The 23438-nt window shown below is 43.3% G+C and overlaps 1 protein-coding gene across 2 annotated transcripts in view; it reads left to right on the forward strand.

Moving 5' to 3' along the window:
• rad51b (RAD51 paralog B) overlaps positions 1-18021 on the forward strand; it is a 53244-nt gene extending 35223 nt beyond the window's left edge. The window contains exon 10 of one of the 2 annotated variants that reach the window (XM_014144962.2): positions 1009-1599. In XM_014144962.2, the coding sequence (XP_014000437.1) occupies positions 1009-1232 (224 nt within the window). In that variant the 3' untranslated portion in view covers positions 1233-1599. Of the gene's footprint in view, positions 1-1008; positions 1600-15535 lie in introns of those variants that run through there. The other variant, XM_014144964.2, reaches the window with a different exon arrangement.
• The last annotated feature ends 5417 nt before the right edge of the window (positions 18022-23438 follow it).

Genomic DNA, 23438 nt, shown 5'->3' on the forward strand with positions numbered 1-23438 from the left:
CTGTTACTTTTGATTTTGACCCCCCCCCCCCCCTTTGTTCAGGGACACATTATTCCATTTCTGTTAGTCACATGTCTGTGGAACTTGCTCAGTTTTTTTCACAGTAGTTGAATCTTATGTTCATACAAATATTTACACATGTTAAGTTTGCTGAAAATAAACGCAGTTGACAGTAGGAGGACATTTTTCTTTTTTTGCTGAGTTTAATTGTTAATGTTTTGGCGTCAAACTGGTGGCATTTGTGAAGAAAGTCAATAGTTGGAAAAGTTGCAGATAATGCCATTGTTGATTTAGATGCTTTTTTCATTAGACTATTTTCTCTTGATCCATATGGTTTGTCCACTAGAAACTCATGGATAATATGGACACGTATACATAATGAATTGTAAATATGAATACATTATATATACACAAGTTATTCAAGTATAAATTACCAAAGTTATCCTGGATTGCAATCATTTTTCTGTTAATTACCAAAATTACAGAAGATTCCGGTAACTTTGGTAAATTACTGTTAGCTTTGCAACCCTAGTCTTGCCTCCCACTGTGGAGACCAGAACACAGTGTGTTGTTTGTGGTTGATGTTTTATGTCAGTCATTCAGTCACACGCTGTACTGTACCTATGGAGGGTGTTGGGTTGGTTAATTGTGCCCCTATTCATTCGTATTCATTAACCTTTAGTAGTGGTGTCTGTCTGTCAGAGAGCTGGAGTGGTGCTGTTGTTCCTGATGTGTCTGAGGCGCCAGCAGCTGTTCACTGGGATTAGCTGTCTCGCTCTGGTTCTCTCCTTTACAAACCTGTAGGAACGCACAGTCACATACACACGCATGTACACACACTCACTCACGCTCTGTCTAGCTGACTCTTCTCCCACTCTTATTTAGTCTTTCTGTATCCTCTCCTCTCTCTCTCTCTCTCTCTCTCTCTCTCTCTCTCTCTCTCTCTCTCTCTCTCTGTGTCTGTCTCTCTCTCTCCCCCTCCCTCCCTCCCTCGGCCCTGCCACACAGACAGTGCTGCCCTGTGTTGCTCCTGCGGCCTGACCTTTCCAGCCCTGACAGCTGACACGCAGCCCCGTTCCCACACCACACGCCTGCCCTGGCCACATCCTCTGGAGGACCCCCAGCCAACACACACACATGCAAGTACAAGCACATACACACAGGGACACATGTACACCGACGAGACACACACCCACATACTGTACACAGGTCGGCCAGCAGCTACTTCCTAATTCCACCGTTAACCACACAGAGAGAAAACGAGCCTATAGCTATTAAACGCCAGGGCAGGAAAGATGCAGCCACACAATAGCACCAGCAGCCCCTTTTGAACTCTCAGTATTTCCTCAGTTCAATGGGCATTATGTAATGTATTTACTTGAGGGCCGTAGTGATGAAACGGCAATAGGGCTCCGCTGGGAGCCAAATTAAACTACATGTCCTCTTTGTTTCTCACTACTGCATTTCATTGTAAGAGACATTGATTACAGTTTGGTTCTGAGGGCCACCTGAGTTGCTTTGTGTTCCTGTGACCTATGAACTTTGACCCATAAGCATCAGCAGCCTAGTTCCCATAGTAGAGGTCTTGTGCTGTGAATCTCACTCCATGTACATTACCTGTCAAAAGTTTGGACACGCCTTCTCATTCAATTAATTTTCTTTATTTTACTATTTTCTACATTGTAGAATAATAGTGAAGACATCAAAACTATGAAATAACACATGGAATCATGTAGTAACCAAAAAAGTGTTAAACAAATCAAAATATATTTGAGTTTCTTCAAATAGCCACCCTTTGCCTTGATGACAGCTTTGCACAGTCTTGGCATTCTCTCAACCAGCTTTATGAGGAATGCTTTTCCAACAGTCTTGAAGGAGTTCCCACATATGCTGAGCACTTGTTGGCTGCTTTTCCTTCACTCTGCGGTCCAACTCATCCCAAACCATCTCAATTGCGTTGAGGTTGACTGATAGTGGAGGCCAGGTCATCTGATGCAGCACCATCACTCTCCTTCTTGGTCAAATAGCCCTTACACAGCCTGGAGGTGTGATAGTCCCACAAAGCGCAAACCAGATGGGATGGCGTATCGCTGCAGAATGCAGTGGTAGCCATGCTGGTTAAGTGTGCCTTGAATATTAAATAAATCACAGACAGTGTCACCAGCAAAGCACCATCACACCACCTCCTCCATGCTTCACGGTGGGAATCCCATGCGGAGATCATCCGTTCACCTACTCTGCGTCTCACAAAGACACGGCGGTTGGAACCAAAAATCACAAATTTGGACTCATCAGACCAAAAGACAGATTTCCACTGGTCTAATGTCCATTGCTCGTGTTTCTTGGCCCAAGCAAGTCTCTTCTTCATATTGGTGTTCTTGCTTATTTGCAGCAATTCGACCATGAGGCCTAATTCACACAGTCTTCTCTAAACAGTTGATGTTGAGATGTGTCTGTTACTTAAATTTTCCGTATTGACTGACCTTCATGTCTTAAAGTATTGATAGACTGTAGTTTCTCTTTTGCTTATTTGAGCTGTTCTTGCCATAATATGGAATTGGTCCATATTTTTTAACCAAATAGGGCCATCTTCTGTATACCACCTATACCTTGTCACAACACAACTGATTGGCTAAAATGCATTAAGAAGGAAAGAAATTCTACAAATGATCTTTTAACAAGCCACACCTGTTAATTGAAATGCATTCCAGGTGTGAAAGCTGTCAAGGCAAAGGGTGGCTACTAAGAATTTGTTTAACACTTTTTTTTATTTTTATTTCTTCGTTTACTTCATGATTCCATATGTTATTTCATAGTTTTGATGTCTTCACTATTATTCTACAATGTAGAAAATAGTAAAAATAAAGAAAAACCCTTGAATGAGTAGGTGTGTCCAAACTTTTGACTGGTACTGTATGTCAGAGACTCGGGAGTTAACAGTGGAGTAGGTGCAGGAGCGAAGCAGGCCAGAGGGTGGGGAATAATGGTCCCCCTGTTTGGTCTGTGGCTATGCGACTTAAGACTCAGTGCGGGGGCAGCGAGGGTAGGGGGGTCAGGAAGCAGGGGAAGCCTACGGGAACACCAATATCCTCTCTGAATTAAATTGCTATGCACCCGCTTTGATCCCTTTGAGAAGGGTTTTTTATTTGGGCCAACTTTCACTTGCCCTCGCCCACCACCCCCACTCCTCCTCCTCCCCTCTCACTCCGTTCCACCGACCAACCGCTCTCTCTCTTCATGCTTAACAGCTGGCTGGTGACAGCGCAGTTGTCCAGAGAAGGGTACTGGATGGAAAGGAAGGCACCAGTCAGAGAGTACCGGGGTAGTTGTGGTAGGAGGTGGCGGTTGGGCCGGTTTGATTCACCCCTGCTCTCTCTTTCTCTATTTCTCCCTCCCTGCCGCCTTCTCTCTCCCCCTCTTCTTTTCCCACCCTCTTTTTCTGTCTCCCTGTGTGGTGAGACTTGCAAGCGCAGGGCTTGTAGGGATGTGGGTTACTCTGCTATGGCTGTTTCTGCCTCTCTGTCTGTGTGTGGTCCACCATCATGTCTGAAACTGTGACGGGGTCATAGAGGGGGGAGGGGCAGCCATTACACCTAATCTCTGTCACATTATACACTTCACACTCATTCTGCCGACTCACTGTGGAACTCCGCACGCAATAAGTGGTTTTTCGTAGCATTAGCATTAAAAGAGTAACCTGTTCCCAGATCTGTTTATGCAGTATAGCCAACTCCAAAATTGTCATTGTCATGGTCAGGCTGAAAAAGTAACCTGGTCCCATATCTGTTTGTGCAGTATAAGCAACTTCCTTGGTCGTATTAGCACTAAAAGAGTAGCCTGTTCCCGGACTTGTTTGTGCAGTATAGCCAACTCCTACATGGTCTTTGTTAATGCCAAACCCATAGGGATTGGCTACACAGCACAAATAGATGTGTCACCAGGCTACTAAAAGAGACGAACACTGAATGTAGTGCTATTAACATGACACATTTAGAAACAGAATAAAAATGATATGAAACCAGTATATTAACATGAATCGCTCTCTGAAATGAAAACACTTTCACTTCCTCCTACAGATTTGGTTATGCTTCCCTTGAGGTACTCATGTTGTAATCCCCTCTTTTTGTTTCTCTACTTTTGGCTCTAGAATGGGGAGACTGACTGAGTGCCCTAGATCAGGGGTTTTCAAACCTCTCCTCTGGGACCCCCAGACGTTCCATGTATTTGAACTACTTCAGAGCGAGCACACCTGATTCAACTTGTCAACTAATCATCAAGCCCAGGCGAGTTAGCTCAGGGCTACAACAAAATAGTGAAAATTCTGGGGGTCTCCGAGGAGAGGTTTGAAAACCACTGCCCTAGATCTCCAGGTCTCTAGTAAGGCTCTCTATGTACTGTAAATTACAGTCAAGACTATCTGAATTTGCCATGATTCTTTTAGCCTGGTCCCAAATCTGTTTGTGCTGTCTTTCCAACTCCTATGTGGTCAATGTCACGTAAAACAGCTCAAACCAATCTGGGACAAGGCTATGATTATTTTATTTTTTTGTCGTTTGCTAAAGTGGTTAATATGAAATAGTTGAATGCGTTTCAGGCTGCCTGGCTCTTAAGACACATCCCAGTCAAACCCTCCTGTGTACTGAGCGGAGACCAGAGTCAACAGTCAGGAGGCACAGAGATCAATGACCAGACTTTTAATTACGCATGTTGTTTTATCTGGGAGAGTGTGTTGATGTTTTAATTAAGGCCTAGTAGCGCCTCTTCACTCATTCATACTGTATATGCACGCACACACACAGACACACACAAGGGGCCAGACAAGCACCTGTTCCCCTCCTGTCCCATAAGCAGTGTGTTTGTTTTGATGAATGGCCCTCCCCTTGCCTGCCTGCTTCCAGTTCTGCAGTACATATCTGTCAGGAAGTCTGTTGCCAGTGTGTCCTCTCCGCGGGATTATGAGTAATAAGAAGGGATTTGTATACATGCCTTTTAGATCCTATATCCGGACTGCAAGGGGTGTGTGTGTGTGTGTGTGTGTGTGTGTGTGTGTGTGTGTGTGTGTGTGTGTGTGTGTGTGTGTGTGTGTGTGTGTGTGTGTGTGTGTGTGTGTGTGTGTGTGTGTGTGTGTGTGTGCCGCGCGCTAGAAATATATAGAGTGGGATGTAAAGAGCAGGGTTCCCCAACTGGCGCTCCTCCAAACCCCAACTTAAAAAATAAAATACAAATTGGACATAAAAAAACCCCACCAGGAAATCAGCTTCAAGCGATCTTAATTTGGGAAATCTGTTCTCAAGTATTTCCACACATAGTAGAGAGACACGGGATCATATAGAAATGTATTCAAGGTTTGAAATTATTCAATTTTAGTCAAATATATCTGTTTGGGGTCAATTTGCAGTCTACAAATTATTTGTAGTTCTATTCCCGGCCACCCGACCATCCGCTCAAGAAAATATCGGCCCATGGCTAAATCTAGTTGATGATCCCTGGTATAGAGAGACTTGGTCTGTGTTCATAAGATTACTTTATTGGCCAATGGCAACTTGTCTTCTGCTTTATTCCAATCACACACGAGTCCTTCTCAATGTGCTCCATTCCACTTGAATGTCAATACTACAAAACTGTACATGGCGTTGCCATTAGCAATTGAGCCCTCATGAATTCTAATGCAATGCGTTAGTGCTGTGGAGTTAGATACACTGTGTAGTATTTGTCCGACGAAATATAATCTTGAGCATATTAGCAGAACTGACACATTTTGGAGAGGAAGGGGGAAAAGTTATGGAGAAAGTAGAGTGAAAGAGAAAATGTAATAAGACTAGAAGTCTAGGGAAGGGCAGGGAAGAGTTAAGTCTGTTTCCTGGAGGAGAATAAATTAAAAGTGGCTCGTAATCACATTGCTGGAATGCAGTCAGTGTACACTGTTAAACACTCCCTAAGCCCTGGCTCCACTTCACTCTCTCAGCACTCCACACAAAGACCTCTTTGTTCTCCTCTCCCTCGTCTTATAAAGAAATGCCCCCCCCCCCCCCCTTCTCTCTCTCTCCCCTTTTTTATTTATTTCCTCCTCTCTCAATCTCTGTTCTGCTCTCTCTCTCGGTCTCAGCTCTCGTCTCGTTCGTTCTGTTACACTTCTACACTTCTATACTCATTTTATTGGGCGCTCCCCCATGTCTTCTCTATCTAAGCCCTCTGTAGTTTTTCCCCTCTCCTCCTCACACTTCAAAAGATCATATTTCTCTCCAAAGCCTTTTCTTTTTTCATTTTCTCAAGGGTTTGAATAGTCCCAAGGTTGCTGCTGCTGCATATTGAGAAAGACTATCTTGGGAGAGAAAATAAGGTGAGGGAGGGGAAATGAAAAAGAGAATCTTTTCGGACCCCCTAGCAGCGCAAGGAATCTGGTGGACTTTAATCTCCTGTGCCAGAGGGAGAAAGCGAGAGACAGAGAAAGAGGGGCAGGGTAGTTAAGACTCCACTGACATGAATAGAGGGGTCATAAAAACGAGCACTGAGGAGAAACGGGGTCAAAATCTGGAGAGAGAAAGGGGATATTGAAGACTGCAGTTGGAGTAAGGGGAGGGATAGTTATAACTATAGCCTGGGGTTGAGAGGGAAACAAAGATTGTAGTGGGAGTACTGTTTCACGTACTGACTCCCACACAATATGGTGTTATAGGCTGCTTTGGTCCGTACGTCCAGTGTGTTGATGACCACTTCTGTTTACAGTACGAGTGTTTTTATAGCCTGGGTGTGTGACCTCTCACATGCTGTTCATTTAGTGTTACTCTGATGTGAGACCACACTGGGCTGCCTTAGTGTGTGAATGGGTGGTTTTCATCACTACACATCAGTAGCTAGCTTGCTCTCCAGTTTAGACTCAGAAGCATCTCCAGCTGCTGCTCAGTATTCCCTCCACATAGTCATGGGGACATAAGTGTGTGTGGTAGAGGGAGAGACGTGTGTGTGTGTGTGTGTGTGTGTGTGTGTGTGTGTGTGTGTGTGTGTGTGTGTGTGTGTGTGTGTGTGTGTGTGTGTGTACCATTTTATTATAAACACAGAAAGCAGCATTTAAACACATTGGGCTCTATGGCTTCGGTTCACTTCTCAGTCATTCCTGGAGCAGTGAACCCCTCAAGGTTTATGCCATACGCAGGTGTTCAGACATTTTGTCAATATCTATCTGTGCCCAGACAAACACCTCAGATACGTATGTACTTGTGTGTGTTTATATATATGTGTGTGTGTGTGTGTGTGTGTGTGTGTGTGTGTGTGTGTGTGTGTTGGAACCCCACTCCCCAAAATGAGTCACCCTCTATCACAGCTGCAACCCTCCCAGGACAGCGTGTTCCCCTGGCAGCCAAGTGCATCACATGTACTAACACACTAATAACCACAGCCGTAAAAGACAAATAAATGTACCACCTACTCCGTTAAATATGACTCAGAACCTGGACATAACATCGTGGTGCTTTCACAAGAGAGTTTATGTGGGGAAATGAGCATTTCTTATTAGAAAATTCCAGGTCGTCCCGCCGTGTTTCAGTACTTTTTTAAAAATCTGTTTGGCGCCTAATGAACATGATAATGGTGTAAGTATCTAGTCATCTGTCATCCTTGGGCAAAACAGAATGAGATGTTGTCATTGAGTACAAGCATGTGTCAGTTCTGAAGTGGGCGTCTTTTCGCGCAAACTCACTCACTGTCAAACAAGAACCACATTGGTGATGGTTTCAATGCTTTGGTTATACACTGAGTATACAAAACATTAAGAACACCTGTTCTTTCCATGGCATAGACTGACCTGGTGAATCGAGGTGAAAGCTATGAGCTGTTATTGATGTCACTTGATAAATCCACTTCATTCACTGTAGATGAAGGGGAGGAGACCGGTTAAAGAAGGATTTTTAAGCATTGAGACATGGATTGTGTATATGTGCCATTCAGAGGGTGAATGGGCAATTAAAAAGATTTAACTGCCTTTGAACGGGGTATGTTAGTAGGTGCCAGGCACACTGGTATGTTTTCAAGAACTGCAACGCAGCTGGGGTTTTCGCGCTCAACAGTTTCCCGTGTGTATCAAGAATGGTCCACCACCCGAAGGACATCCAGCCAACTTGACACAACTGTGGGAAGCATTGGAGTCAACATAGGCCAGCATCCCTGTGGAACACTTTTGACACCTTGTACAGTCCATGCCCTGACGAATTGAGGCTGTTCTGATGGCAACTCAATATTAGGAAAGTGTTCCTAATGTATGCTATACTCGGTGTATATGGGATTCTGAATGGCACAGAGGTCTAAGGCACTGCATGTCAGTGCAAGAGGTGTCACTACAGTCCCTGGTTCGAATCCAGGCTGTATCACATCCGGCCATGATTGGCCCAGCGTCGACCGGGCTAGGCTGTCATGGTAAATAAGAATTTGTTCTTAACTGACTTGCCTAGTTAAATAAAGGTTACACATAAGTTGAATGAAATTACACAACCACTTTTTTTTTTCTCTCCATATTTAGGCACCGTGTTTGGGGGTTAGCAAACACACACTTACACACACACACACTTATTTTATTGTCCTTGTGGGGACCAAACAATTGATTCCATTTCAAAACCTTATTTTCCTTAACCTAACCTTAACCCCTAAACCTAACCCTAATTGTAACCCCTAAGGCTAAAATAGCCGTTTTCCTTATGGGGGGGCTGGCAAAATGTCCCTACTTTTCTTTGTTTTACTATCCTTGTGAGGACTTCTGGTCCTACACTCACACACAACCAAACTCAGTGGAAATGGAGCATTTATGAATCATCCTAGTTTCATTCTGGCTCCTATTCGATGAGCTCTAATTTGAATCAGATGAGCCAGCCCTGTTCTGTTTCACAGTGACTAATGACTATACCCTAAGCGTTACGTTGGCCTGGCACACAGAGAGAGCATCAACTCAGCCCTCGTACACTAAAGCCAGGCCACGTTATATTATGGGCCCTTTTGTTCTTCTCCCTGCTGCTCCATGAGCTACAACACAACAACCGATTCAACATGACATCGGAAGGGAGAGATGTTTTCTAAAGATGGCCTATTTAATTCGGGCTGAGGAGGAGCGAAGAGTTTATTAGCAGCAGACCTGGGTTCAAATACTATTTGAAATCCTTTTCAATTCTTTATCTGCGCTTGATTGAACTTGCCTGTCTCAATGGAACCAATAGAAAAGTAGTTAACGTACAAACCTCACCCACCTGGCACTCTTGCAGGCTAGTGCAAACAATCAACATATTTAAAAGATTTCTGAATAGTACTTGAACCCAGGTGTTCTTATTAGTAGCCCAGACAGACGGCAGCAGCATAGCCGAGCGGAGCTGCAATGTTCTTCTGTAACCCAGCGTGGTCCAATGCCTCCCATTAGAGGCACATAGATAAACATGAAACAAAAGGGGCCTTGGCTTGGCTGACTCAATGTTTCCAGCGGGCCTAAGGGGTAGAGGGTGGGAGGAGTGGGGTAGGGGAGTACCGGGGAGGGGGGAAAAACACAACCGCACGGCCCAGAAGAGTCTCTAGCTGCCTGGGATACAAGCTCCATGCACACTGACTCATTATTAGCAATCAGCTGCTCTCTTGCTGCAGTTCTGGAGCTCCACAAGGGTCAAGGTCCCATGACTGGCTGGATCTCTGCGCTGAGAAGTTGAACTGCGTGCCGAGTGGTAATAGCCCCTCTGTAATTTAGCAGTTTGATTTGATTATTGGTGAGGTTTGTCTTGGGCCCGGGCCTGTGAAACTGAGAGAAAGAAGGGGCTATTTACAAACTATTATGTAAGACTTCAAACAGGCGGAGTGCTCAGTACAGCAGAGAACCAGAGAGGCTTGGAGGATGGTGGTGGGAGTGTTGTTAGTTCCCCTCTCTGTGTGTGTGTGTGCCTAGGGCTAACACCCTGCTACAGTATAGCCCTAGGCTCCTATAGGCCCCATGTTGTTACCAGAGACTGGCCAATAGAGAGCTTGGCGAGGCTGCTGGGGTGGAGATGGACTTGGTTCAGCTCCAGCAGGAGAGCCCCCCCCGCCCTGCGTTACTTTATACAGCGGCAGGTTTTACCAAGGTGTTCATTTCAAGACTCCCCTTTATCTCCTTCCCTGATCCCGACTGTCTCCGTCTGAGGGGCCATAAATTAAAGGTGGAGGGGTGGATACAGGAGCCCCCTCTGACAGACAGATGCAGAGCTCCTGTTCTGTTCCCCATCCCCTATCGCTGACCTGGACCCCTGCCTGCAGAGCGCTTTCTATCGCTCAGCTCCCTCCGACACACACCATCTCATTTTTCTTGAATTCCACTTTCCTTCTAATATGTCATCTCTGCTTCCCACAATGCCCTGTAGAGGAGAAGAGAGGATCTGTCCTCCTCCATCCGAGTTGTTATTCTCTCTGGTGCCTCACTACGACTGACCCATTTTGTCTTGTTTTGCTTCTTTTTGGAAGGGGGAAAAAGTCCGTCATAAGCAAATCCTCCATAACTATCTTGACTCATCTCCGGGCCTGTTTGAGTGTGGTTGTGTTAAAAGAACTATCCAGTGTTTCCAGATTTCTATGAAATCTGATCTATAATTCATTATAATATGAGGGAAATTGTTTTCTTTTAAAAAAGGATTAATTACATATGTTAAAAAGCAGCTTTTCTGTGTTGGAAGGGTGTGGGCGTATACCGGTCATTACAAATATTCTTGTGAATAGACTGCTGATTGGCCAGCTCATCCTCCTAAGGAGGATGACATCATCCTTGATGAGTAAATAGCAATAAAAACCTTTTTAGATACAAGTTTGAAGTGGGGTTTTTGAAGTGCTTTGGCCACAAATAGGATGAGTCAATAATAATATTTGGGGATGAATTAACAGAATGTGAACTTTTCATTGTACAGTTACTTTAAAATGCCGTAAAAATGAATTTGAGCTGCCTCGGTCTGTGATTGTAATGAGAGAGAGAGAGAGAGAGAGAGAGAGAGATAGATAAAATTCACATGAAGTTTATCTCACTGCTGGAGTGAACCATTTCCTCCTCATCGCCCCCCAGCATTCACTTCTGCTTTGGTACAACCCAACCATTGTTTGAAAGTCTAGGTAGAAAAATGGAGGCCTGAAACACGGATGGCTGTTTAGAGAAGAACGTTTACCAGGCATGTGGGGACCGCCAGACTAGTTTGGTCTGTATTTATTGTTTGCTTATCTTTCGGCTACGTGTGTATTTGTCTCAGGGAGGGCATAGCAGCGTGCTGTATGATAGTCTTGGAAGGTCAAGAGGTCAGATTCTGGGGACTGAAATAAAGGGGCATGTGACATTGATGTCATGGAAACTCATTGAGGTGAGTGTTCATGATTTGAATTTTTTGTTTTGTTTGCTCTTCTAAAAGTGCATGTTAGCTAGCTATGTAGCCTACGCTAGCATAGTATAACAGGTTGATTATTTTGCTTTTCACTCGCGTAAGCCTATAGGGGCTATATGCCGACTAAAAGCCCTTGACTTGTCTAACAATCAATGCGATTTTGTTTCACTGAATCTCTGTTTGTATATTTGGTTATTTGATCTGTCTGGGCAAATAATTGGAGGTGGCAGCTCATCTATTTGTTTGCTAATATCTGATCAGACAGATTTAGCATGCCATGTAGCATAAATCAAGTGTATTATTGACTCGTGCATAGGCAATTCGAAAAGACCCCAGAGGTTATGAAATCTGAACACGAGACTCACATTGTTTTGAAATGTATAGATCACTATTATTTTCAGTGCATATCATGAAAGAAGATGGTCCCAATTGAACACCCTATGCCTGCTCCCTACTAAGCGTAGAAGCTACGCCCAGGCAGTGGTGGAAAAAGTATCCAACTGTCATACTTGGGTAAATGTAAAGATACCTTAATAGAAAATGTCTCAAGTAAAAGTCACTCAGTAAAGTCCTACTTGAGTAAAAGTATTTGGTTTAAAATATACTCAAGTATCAAAAGTAAAAGTATAAATAATTTCAAATTTCTTATATTAAGCAAAACTGATGGCACCATTTTCTTGTTTTTTAAATTAACGGAAAGCCACGGGCACACATCTTTTACATTTACATTTTAGTCATTTAGCAGACGCTCTTATCCAGAGCGACTTACAGTAGTGAATGCATACATTTCATGCATTCTTTTTTTGTTGTACTGGCCCCCCATGGGAATCGAACCCACAACCCTTGCGTTGCACACACCATGCTTGCGTTGCAAACACCATGCTCTACCAACTGCTATACCAACTGAGCCACAGGGAAGGCTAGTATTCGTTTACAGACTAAGCATGTGAGTTTAGTGAGTCCGCCAGATCAGAGGCAGTAGGGATGACCAGGGATGCTTGGTTGATAAGTGCGTGAATTGGACTATTTTCCTGTCCTGCTAAGCATTCAAAATGTAACGAATACTTTTGGGTGTCATTAAAATGTATGGAGTAAAAAGTGCAATATTTTCTTAAGGAATGTAGTGAAGTAAAAGTAGTCGAAAATATAAAAAGTAAGGACAGATAACCCAAAAATGTGTACTTTAAAGTATTTTTACTTAAGTACTTTACACCACCGCGCCCAGGTGTAGCTCATAGAAGGGCTTATGCCCAGGTGGTGCAACAGGTCCAATTTGTTGGTTCGACGTAGAGCTCATTTTACGTCAGACCTAGAGTTGCAACCCACTTACGACCAACTGGTGCAACCGGCCTCTGTGTTGGACAAAGTCAATAAATTTCCTCTGGAAACTGGAATGACACTCATGTGTTCCCCTCTATCTTCTTCTTATCAAGTGCCCCCTCCTCCTAGACTTTTCACTCCATCCTCATAGACCAGTCTACTCCACTTCCCCCACATCTCAACGGTTTCCACTCAACAGTGTGGCTGTGTGAGGGAGTTGTTTAATGTTCTGTATGTTTCTTGCGTCATCAAATTTTATTTGTCACATGCGCCGAATACAACAGGTGTAGACCTTACCGTGAAGTGCTTACTTACAAGCCCTTACCCAACAATGCAGTTCAAGTAATAGTTAAGAAAATATTTACTAAATAAACTATAGTAAAAAGTAACACGGTACCGAATCAATGTGCAGGGGTACAGGTTAGTCGGGGTCATTTGTACATGTAGGTAGGGGTAAAGTGACTATGCATAGATAATAAACAGTGAGTAGTAGCAACAAGAAGGGTCAATGTAAATCGTCCGGGTGGCCATTTGATTAATTGTTCAGCAGTCTTATGGCTTGGGGGTAGAAGTTGTTAAGGAGCCTTTTGGATCTAAACTTTGAGCTCCGGTACCGCTTGCCGTGCGGCAGTAGAGAGAATAGTCTATGACTTGTGTGACTGGAGTCTTTGACAATTTTTTGGGCCTTCCTCTGACACCGCTTAGTATATAGGATCTGGATGGAGCAGTTGCAGCTGTAAATCTGTTTGAGGATCTGGGGACCCATGCCAAGTCTTTTCAGTCTCCTTAGGGGGAAAAGGTGTTGTTGTGCCCTTTTCATGACTGTCTTGGTGTGTTTGGACCATGATAGTTTGTTGGTGATGTGGACACCAAGGAACTTGAAACTCTTGATCCGCTCTACTACAGCCCTGTCAATGTGAATGGGGGTGTGTTCGGCCCTCCTTTTCCTGTAGTCCACGATCAGCTCCTTTGTCTTACTCACGTTGAGGGAGAGGTTGTTGTCCTGGCACCACACTGCCAGGTCTCTGACCTCCTCCCTATAGGCTGTCTCATTGTTGTCGGTGATCATGTTACTTTCTAAATGTAATCAGGATCCGAATCGGGGCGGCTCCTGAGGGCATTCTCCAGGGGCCTTGTACGACCCATACTGTAAGTGGACCATCTCACAGTTATAGCAATGGATGTAGCTATATTAGACAAAGCGATCAGCAGACATACAGTAGAGCAATAATTTATAAACCAGGATTTCCCATGGATACAGTAGTGATTCACTGCTCCTTACTTCCTGGTGTCTAGGGATGTCTGTGATTGAAACAGAAACAGGTGGGGAACGGCTGGGTTTGGTCCAGGCAGTGTTCAGAATAATCTCCCGGGCTCCTCATTGTCCTCAGTCCTGCTGCTTCCCTTTAGGATTGACTTGTCCCAAAAGGCCTTTTGTTCTCAGGACAATCGCCTGTGATTATGATTTCTGCCCTTTTCTGGAGCAAGATCATCTTTTGAGATTAAAGAAGACAGTTTTTATCGTTATCAAAAGCTAAATGTGGGCCGGCTGAATCGGGGCGGCATTGTGGTGGCAGTACACTGGTTGTGTAGGGTGTTGGCATCTGAAGACATGGCGTCTTCGTTAGTAGGTTAGATACAGTAGATTTGAGAAAAATTTGCGGTGAGTTGCAACAAAATAATCGCTCTCCTTCATCATTGTAACCACGCCTAGTCTAAACATTCAGGTGTTTATCACCTTTTGAACCTCCTCCTAGCTCCTCAGAAGTAGCAGGGTTAGGGAGAAACTGATTACATGTAATCAGATTATTATTATTTTTTTAACAAACTAATCAGTTATGTTAGCAGATTTTTTGTGTTTTTGTAATCAGATTACTTCTTGGATTACTTTTAAAATCAGAAAGGATATTAATAAATTGACATCTTTCTGTTTTCTCAATTCCAATCAATTCGGTATTGAAAAAAGGCTCAAGTTTAAATTTGTTCCATTGGAGCGAGTCGGACCAGTCAGAGACCACTATGATAACATACCAAATGCGTTTGATGGGTCCTTTTTGTCTTCTTCTTATGCCTTTTAAGGGAAAAGTAATCAGATTATGTTACTGAGTTTGGGTAATCCCCAAATTATGTTACTGATTACAACTTTGGACAGGTAACTAACAGATTACATTTAGAAAGTAACCTACCCAACCCTGCCTACCAGAAACACCATAATTATACCTAACAGAAACACCATGGATAAGGAATGAAAAGGAAAGTTCGCCTAGCTCCACAATTACTCCTCACCTGTCTAAACTGCATACAGTACACTTTGACAACTTAAATTTGTATTTGATCAGTTGGGCCCATTTCACTTCACGCAGTCAAACAGACGTACAGCTGTTTGTCATGGTCTGTAGCCACCCTGTGCTTTCTGAACCCAGCTCCTCTCCCCTTGAGGAATGGATAAGGATTATGGCAAAACAAAGAAATGTTATAAAAATACCCCCGATGACGTCCATAGGTATCTAAGTAATCAATCCCCTATTTTTCTTTGGGCCAGGTTTTGTTTTACATAGTCTGTTTTGGATCAACGTTTTCTGTAAATGTTTACCTCACACGAGCTCACATTGGTCCCTGACTCCCTACCCATATGGTAACCTATTGAAACAAACCAATGACCGGCAATTTCCTCAAGCCCCAGGCTGTTGCCGAGAGAACTCGTGATGAGGGGGTATTTGTCATTCAGAATAAAACTCAGATGGACCAGTAATATGGAAATCCATATACACTGGTAATGTAATACCTCGCTTCTGTTGTTTCGGTGGGACCCAGATCTATTACATGTTAAGGGCCCTGTTTTGTGTGTTTTCTAGGAAATGATGATAACCAGGAAGTGTTGCATCAAGGCACAGACCCGGGCCTCCAGCCGATCAGAGTGAGGACAGGATTCAACTACAACCTGACACAAGCCAATCCTGCTGGCGTTGGCCACCTGAAGTGTCTTTGACTGTGTGTGTGTGTGTGTGTGTGTGTGTGTGTGTGTGTGTGTGTGTGTGTGTGTGTGTGTGTGTGTGTGTGTGTGTCAGGGCTCTACAGTGCTACCATTTTCGGGGCATATGCTCCTAAATATTTTGCTGTGCTACCAGGAATTTTAATTTGGGAATACCAGTGCCCATAGAAAACACATCACCCAGGTAATAATTGTTGTAATGATTTCTCCGCAGCCTCCGTAGTATGCAATCATGGTGGCACAGAAAGAAAGGAAAATCGTTTTTTTAGGAGATGAGGATTCATATAGATCCAATGTATATGGAACGCTGTTTGGGTCTTGTGTGTCAAAAAAGTAACAAAAAAATAACGCTATTTGACGTGTCAAGTAACGCTAACACAATTTGACACCTCAAATAGGCTTGTTGACCAATCAGGACCTGAATATGACTGCACGTCACATAATTTAACACGTTCAGTAATGTTTTACGTAGTTATTACACATTGATTACACAATCACTGCTGGACATAAAAAAGCTAGCTAGCTGAGGGATGCAAACAATGTTCTTCCCCAAAAACATAGCAAAATGACATCTGTTTCAGTAGCTATAGTTAACTAGCTAACTATCTAACTAGGTGGTGTCATCTAAAATACTCCTAATTTACAAGACAGTTCTTATTTGATTAATGGTGGTTGGACCCACCTATGTGAAGCTAGCCACAATAAGGTTTAGCCACAACAGTGGAATTGGCGGTTCACCTTCAAAAATAAAATCAAATGTTATTTGTCACATGCGCCAAATACAACAGGTGTAGACCTTACAGTGAAATGCTTACTTACAAGCCCTTAACCAACAATGCTTTAAGAAGTTAAGAAAAACGCGTTAAATAGAAAAAAAGAAAAGCACATTTTTTTTTGTCCATTTAAAATGACATCAAATTGATCAGAAATACAGTGTAGACATTGTTAATGTTGTAAATGACAATTGTAGCTGGCAATGGGTGATTTCTAATGAAATATCTACATAGGCGTACAGAGGCCCATTATCAGCAACCATCACTCCTGTGTTCCAATGGCAAATTGTGTTAGCTAATCCAAGTTTATCATTTTTAAAGGCTAATTGAGCATTAGAAAACCCTTTTGCAATTATGTTAGCACACCTGAAAACTGTTGTTCTGATTAAAGAAGCAATAAAACTGGCCTTTAGACTAGTTGAGTATCTGGAGCATCAGCATTTGTGGGTTCGATTACAGGCTCAAAATGGCCAGAAACAAAGAACTTTCTTCAGAAACTCATTAGTCTATTCTTGTTCTGAGAAATAAAGGCTATTCCATGCGAGAAATTGCCAAGAAACTGAAGATCTTGTACACCGCTAAAGCTAGCTAGTTACCCCAGAAGTTGGTGATAACATCTGTATCAAAGATATTTGCAAACATTTTTGATCCTGCTCATTTGATCCTGCTCTAATTCCAAATGCTCACACAGACGTTTTCCCATTCGATCGAAAAAAATAATTCCTTATTACCAACGCAGTATTGTACAACTTTGGCTGTGATCATAATGGTGGCTCTTGGCTTACACTTGCAAATTCAGCACACAGAATTCTACAATAGAATTGTATTATTTGACATGTCATATTAAAAGCTTATTTGACCAGTCAAATAGTGTTATTTGATGTGGGGGTTTTTACATGCAAAAAAACAAACGCCATTCCATAAATGTAGGCTATATCTCAATCTTAAAAATCTATTTTACTGGTGGTAAACCCTGTATTTTTTAATTGCTGGCAATTCTCATTAAAAGGGGCAATCTGCAGTTAATACATCCATTTTTTTATACTTATAAATTAATAATGTAAACCCATTGATTCTTGAAGAGTATAACTTATAAATGCCCCATGAGCTTAGCAGACAAAATAAAAGCTTGTTTTTCCCCAAAGTAAATGTAAACAAAGACTGTATAGCCTCAAAACAAAAAACGGAAATATTGATATCATGGATTGTCAGTCCTTGCATCCATAGCTCTATCTATGCGTTTGAGTGTGGTTACATTTCTCCAGCCCCATCCCGCAACCTTTTACAGAAACAAGCCTTTTGTTATCATTTCAACTGCGGATTGCCTCTTTAATATTTGTCAATGTGCTCCTACATTTTTCAGCTCAGGACCACATGTGCTCCTTGTAAAAACTGTAGAGCCCTGTGTGTGTGTGTGTGTGTGTTTTGAATTTGTGTGTGCATGTCTGCTCACAGTATGTGTGTTTGTCTGTGTTTGTGACTTGGTGTCTTTAACATTCCCCTTGTTGTTAATTAGAATGTTCTCAAAATACCATGTACAATACTGTATATTAAAATAAAACACTTCACCAACCTACCAGACTGAAGTCAGTGTTGTATTAACCTCAGCAGTTCCTGTGTGTACAAAAGAAGGATTGGTCATAGATCTATTGCAATGCCGGTGTCTTTCTAGCTGGCTTCTCTGAGGTGAAGGTAAGGGCTCAGAGTTTGCTCAAGGGGAGACTGATGGGAGTACCAGCCAGGCAGGTCTGTCAATGTTTTATAGAAGTGGTACTCGGTGTCAGGAACACAGGTGAAAGCCAGACACAGAACCTCTCATATACACAACTGGGCGGATTTCCTCCTGGACACTGCTCATAGACAGACTAGCCTACACTGAGTGTACAAAACATTAGGAACACATGCTCTTTCCATGACATTGACTGACCAAGTGAAAGCGATGATCCCTTATTGATGTCACAGGAGACTGAAAAGATTTGGCATGGGTCCTCAGATCCTCAAAAGGTTTTACAGCTGCACAATCGAGAGAATCCTGACAGGTTGCATCACTGCCTGGTAATTTTTTTTGGGTCATTTTAGCAGACGCTCTTATTCAGAGCGACTTACAGTAGAGTGCATACATTTTTATTACATTTTTTTTTTTAAATACTGGCCCCCCATGGGAATTGAACCCACAACCCTGGCGTTGCAAGCGCCATGCTCTACCAACTGAGCTACAGTGGGACTGTAGTATGGCAACTATTTGGCCTCCGACCACAAGGCACTACATAGGGTAGTGCGTACGGCCCAGTACATCACCGGGGCCAAGCTTCCTGCCATCCAGGACCTCTATACCAGGCGGTGTCGGAGGAAGGCCCAAAGAATTGTCAAAGACTCCAGCCACCCAAGTCATAGACTGTTCTCTCTGCTACCGCACGGCAAGCGGTACCGGAGCGCCAAGTCTAGGTCCAAGAGGCTTCTAAACAGGTTCTACCCCCAAGCCATAAGACTTCTGAATATCTAATGAAATGGCTACCCAGACTATTTGCATTGCCCGCCCCCCCTTTACACTGCTGCTACTTTGCGTATGTGTACCATTCAGAGGTTGAATGGGCAAGACAAAAGATTTAAGTGCATTTTAACGGTATGGTAGTAGGTGCCAGGCGCACCAGTTTGAGTGCGTCAAGAACTGCAACGCTGCTGGGTTTTTCACGCTGAACAGTTTCCTGTGTGTATCAAGAATGGTCTTCCAGCCAACATGGGACAGCATCCCTGTGGAACGCTTTCGACACCTTGTAGAATCAATGCCCCGACGAATTGAGGCTGCTCTTAGGGCAAAAGGGAGTGCAACTCAATATTAGGACGGTGTTTGTAATGTTTTGTACATTCAGTATATACAGTTGAAGTCGGAAGTTTACATACACTTAGGTTGGAGTCATTAAAAGTTGTTTTTCAACCACTCCACACATTTCTTGCTAACGAACTATGGTTTTGGCAAGTCGGTTAGGACATCTACTTTGTGCATGACACAAGTCATTTTTCCAACAATTGTTTACAGACAGATTATTTCGCTTATAATTCACTGTATCACAATTCCAGTGGGTCAGAAGTTTACATACACTAAGTTGACTATGCCTTTAAACAGCTTGGGAAATTTCTGAAAATGATGTCATGGCTTTAGAAGCTTCTGATTGGCTAATTGACATCATTTGAGTCAATTGGAGGTGTACCTGTGGATGTATTTCAAGGCCTACCTTCAAACTCAGTGCCTCTTTGCTTGACATCATGGGAAAATCAAAAGAAATCAGCCAAGACCTCAGAAAAAAAATTGTAGACCTCCACAAGCCTGGTTCATCCTTGGGAGCAATTTCCAAACGCCTGAAGGTACCACGTTCATCTGTACAAACAATAGTACACAAGTATAAACACCATGGGACCACGCAGCCGTCATACCGCTCAGGAAGGAGACGCGTTCTGTCTCCTAGAGATTAACGTACTTTGGTGTGAAAAGTGCAAATCAATCCCAGAACAGAAAATGACCTTGTGAAGATAATGGAGGAAACAAGTACAAAAATATCTATATCCACAGTAAAACGAGTCCTATATCGACATAACCTGAAAGGCCGCTCATCAAGGAAGAAGCCACTGCTTCTTCAGGAAGTTAAATCTTGGTCGCAAATGGTCTTCCAAATGGACAATGACCCCAAACATACTTCCAAAGTTGTGGCAAAATTGCTTAAGGACAACAAAGTCAAGGTATTGGAGAGGCCATCACAGGCCCTGACCTCAATCCTATAGAACATTTGTGGGCAGAACTGAAAAATCATGTGCGAGCAAGGAGGCCTAAAAACCTTATTCAGTTACACCAGCTCTGTCAGGAGGAATGGGCCAAAACTCACCCAACTTATTGTGGGAAGCTTGTGGAAGGCTACCCGAAAGTTTTGACCCAAGTTAAACAATTTAAAGGCAATGCTACCAAATAATAATTGAGTGTATGTAAACTTCTGACCCACTGGGAATGTGATGAAAGAAATAAAAGCTACTATTATTCTGACATTTCACATTCTTAAAATAAAGTGGTGATCCTAACTGACCTAAGACAGGGACTTTTTGCTAGGATTAAATGTCAGGAATTGTGAAAAACTGAGTTTAAATGTATTTTGCTGAAGTGTATGTAAACTTCCGACTTCAACTGTACCATCATCATCCCACAGTATAGTACAGTACAGAACATATTGCACCAACTCATCTGGGACTCTGGACCTTTCAGTGTTCACCACCAGGCCTGAATGTATATACAGATGTTTCTCCCTGGCCTGCAGAGTGGTGGTATGTAAGTACTGACGCTCTGTGTGCTGTGGCTGCTGTGTAATGGCTCATTGTGTATAGCTGTGGCCGTCTGTGGTTAAACAGTGCTCTGCTGTGTGGCTCAGCAGGTTACAAGCCCCTGGGGCACTAGGCGAGAGGAGAGAGCAGGCTGGACAGGTTTCACACATGCACACAGCCACTGCTGGGAGAGTTTACCGGGAGACTGAAAAGTGCCTCTCAGTCGGCTACTAATTGACACCCTTTAAGTGGCTTTTAGCTCGAGGAAAACCCATCAATCTTCTGCTGACTCGAATGGGACTTGATAGGCCGTTACCATGCCTCCCGTTCCCATGACTCCTCCAGTGCTTTAAGGGGAAGTTTGGCTGATTAGCTGAACAATGGTGTTATTTTGGGTAGTTCCTCCTTTTTCTGTTGTTTTTCCCTCTGTGTGTGTATTCTTTTACATACATCATACAGTAGTCACATGCTTTTTCTTGTGTGTGTGTGTTATAGCTCACTGCCAAAGAGAGGAGGAACCGTAATAAAGTATTCATATGAGTATCAAAAGGCAGTATGTTTGTCTTTTTAGTCATAAGCGGTTTGCTCGAGCCATTCTTTTCACGCCAATCAAAGAGCAATGGGAGTTTCCCCTAGTTTTCCCCTTAGTAGTCCTCACGCTGTTTTATGTTCTGTGTTTGGTCAACTCACCGAATTAGAACGTTCTGTCAAGTTCAAACACACCACTATTTCACTTCTAATGGAAAAGAAAAGAACAGCAGTGAGGTATCGCACGCACATACACACAGCTAGTCTTTATGATGAGTGCTGACAGGTATGGCAGTCTGTAGCTGTTTGTTGGAGAAAGTAGTGCTGTTCAGTCTTGGCTAAGAGTGTTCAGTCACAGGGCCCAGCATAGCCTCAGGGACAGACAGCACTCCTTCACCAGGGGTGTCAGCCTTTGTTTTTTCCTTCACACACCCTGATGATGGTTAGAAAGACCCCGCAGCAGTATCTCACACTACCCAGTATCTCACACTACCCCGCCTTTGCCTGTAACGAGAAAAGACCCTAGTCGGTGCCAAAACCGCACTTCTCAAATCATAGTTCCTCCTTGCAACTGCTTTTTTTCAATGTTGTCGTCGTAGGCTTGATTCGCAGCCAGTCAGGAGCGAGGAGTTACTTATGACACGGCCTGTGGGAGGTGGAGAACCACGTGACTGGACTCGGGCTCCGCTCCTGCAGGTTGACTTAGCCAGCACAGCACTGGAGTCTTGGAAAAAGTCATACAATGGCTGGGAAATTGTAGCAGGGTCACGGGGCTGGGAGCAAAGTACGCAAAACACGCTCCATCTGTCCCTATCAGCTCATCCCTGTCGCTACAGCCGTCTCCTAACCAATGAGAAAGGTAATGACAATGGAACATTTCATTTTTTTTTAAATTTAACCTTTATTTAGTCAGTTAAGAATAAATTCTTATTTACAATGACGGCCAGACCCGGACAATCGTGCGCCGCCCTATGGGACTCCCAATCACGGCCAGATGTGATACAGCCTGGACGGGAGATAGAGATTGCATGGCCCCTCTGCTCTAATATTCACTCTGCTTTTGTTTAAGTTTTCTAGTTTGTTATTATCTCTGCTTGTGTAATAAACCTTTACTAAAGGTTTATATCTGAGTCAGGCTCCCGCTTTTAGTATTGGTGCTATAATCAGCATCTTTAGGGCTGCTGTCAAGTAAAACGACTCCCTGCAATTACATTTTTTCCCCCTCACTTTTGTCAATGATCAACTCCATCCATGCCTTTACTTTGGCAAACTCAACTTAGCCAAATACTGTTGTCAGTCATTCAAATAGGCCTGTTGGTGAATCGGTCAGTCAAATAGGCCTACCCATGTGTTACTTTAAGTTGATGTTCCCAAGTCCCCTTCACTCCCCGGCGAATAGAGCTCAACTTCTCTCACACCCCTTCCCCCTAATATGTGTGCACTCATCTCATCTTTTTAAATCTGGGCCTTCCTCAGTGCTATTAATGTATGCAGAGCCAAATGCTTTAGCCTGATAGGGAGAATCCAGTAGGTATGGAGCTCTCGGTCTGTCTCGCTCGGTTTGTTCTCTGTTTCAAACACATGGGAAAATACAGCTGATAGAAGAATTACAACATCTAGAGCATCAACTACAGTACTGGTCTGGTCTCCTCTTTTCTCCCGCAGCTGCACTTCTTAAAGGCCCAATGCAGCCAGTATCAAATCATTTCTGGGTAACAATGAAGTACCTGACTGGGATTTTTGACCATTTTAATTGAAAACAATGAAACAAATAGCTTCTTAGCAAAGAGCTATTTCACAAGCAAGAATTTTGCTAGGACTGTCTGGCAGTGGTCTGAGTGGGGAGGGAAAAACTGAAAACAAGCTGTTATTGGCATAGTAACCTAGCGTAGCAGGCGTTGAAAGACGCCTTAATGGAGTTCTCACTTCCGTTTTTCAGGGGAAATGGAAGTTAGGTTGAAAATACTGTAACCCTGAAAACCGTATAATAGTATTTTCTGACTACTCCGTATAGGCTACTGGCAGAGAGGTTTGGAACTCTTCCTTATTGGTCTATGAACTAATTAACTGCCAGGCAGGCCAAAACTCCATCCCACCGAAATAGGCTGAAATGTCAGGCGACCAACACTAAAAGGGCATTATCATCATTTTCATAATTTC

This window comes from Salmo salar, chromosome ssa15 (genome assembly GCF_905237065.1).
Source record: "Salmo salar chromosome ssa15, Ssal_v3.1, whole genome shotgun sequence".
In the NCBI taxonomy this organism is placed as follows: domain Eukaryota; kingdom Metazoa; phylum Chordata; class Actinopteri; order Salmoniformes; family Salmonidae; genus Salmo; species Salmo salar.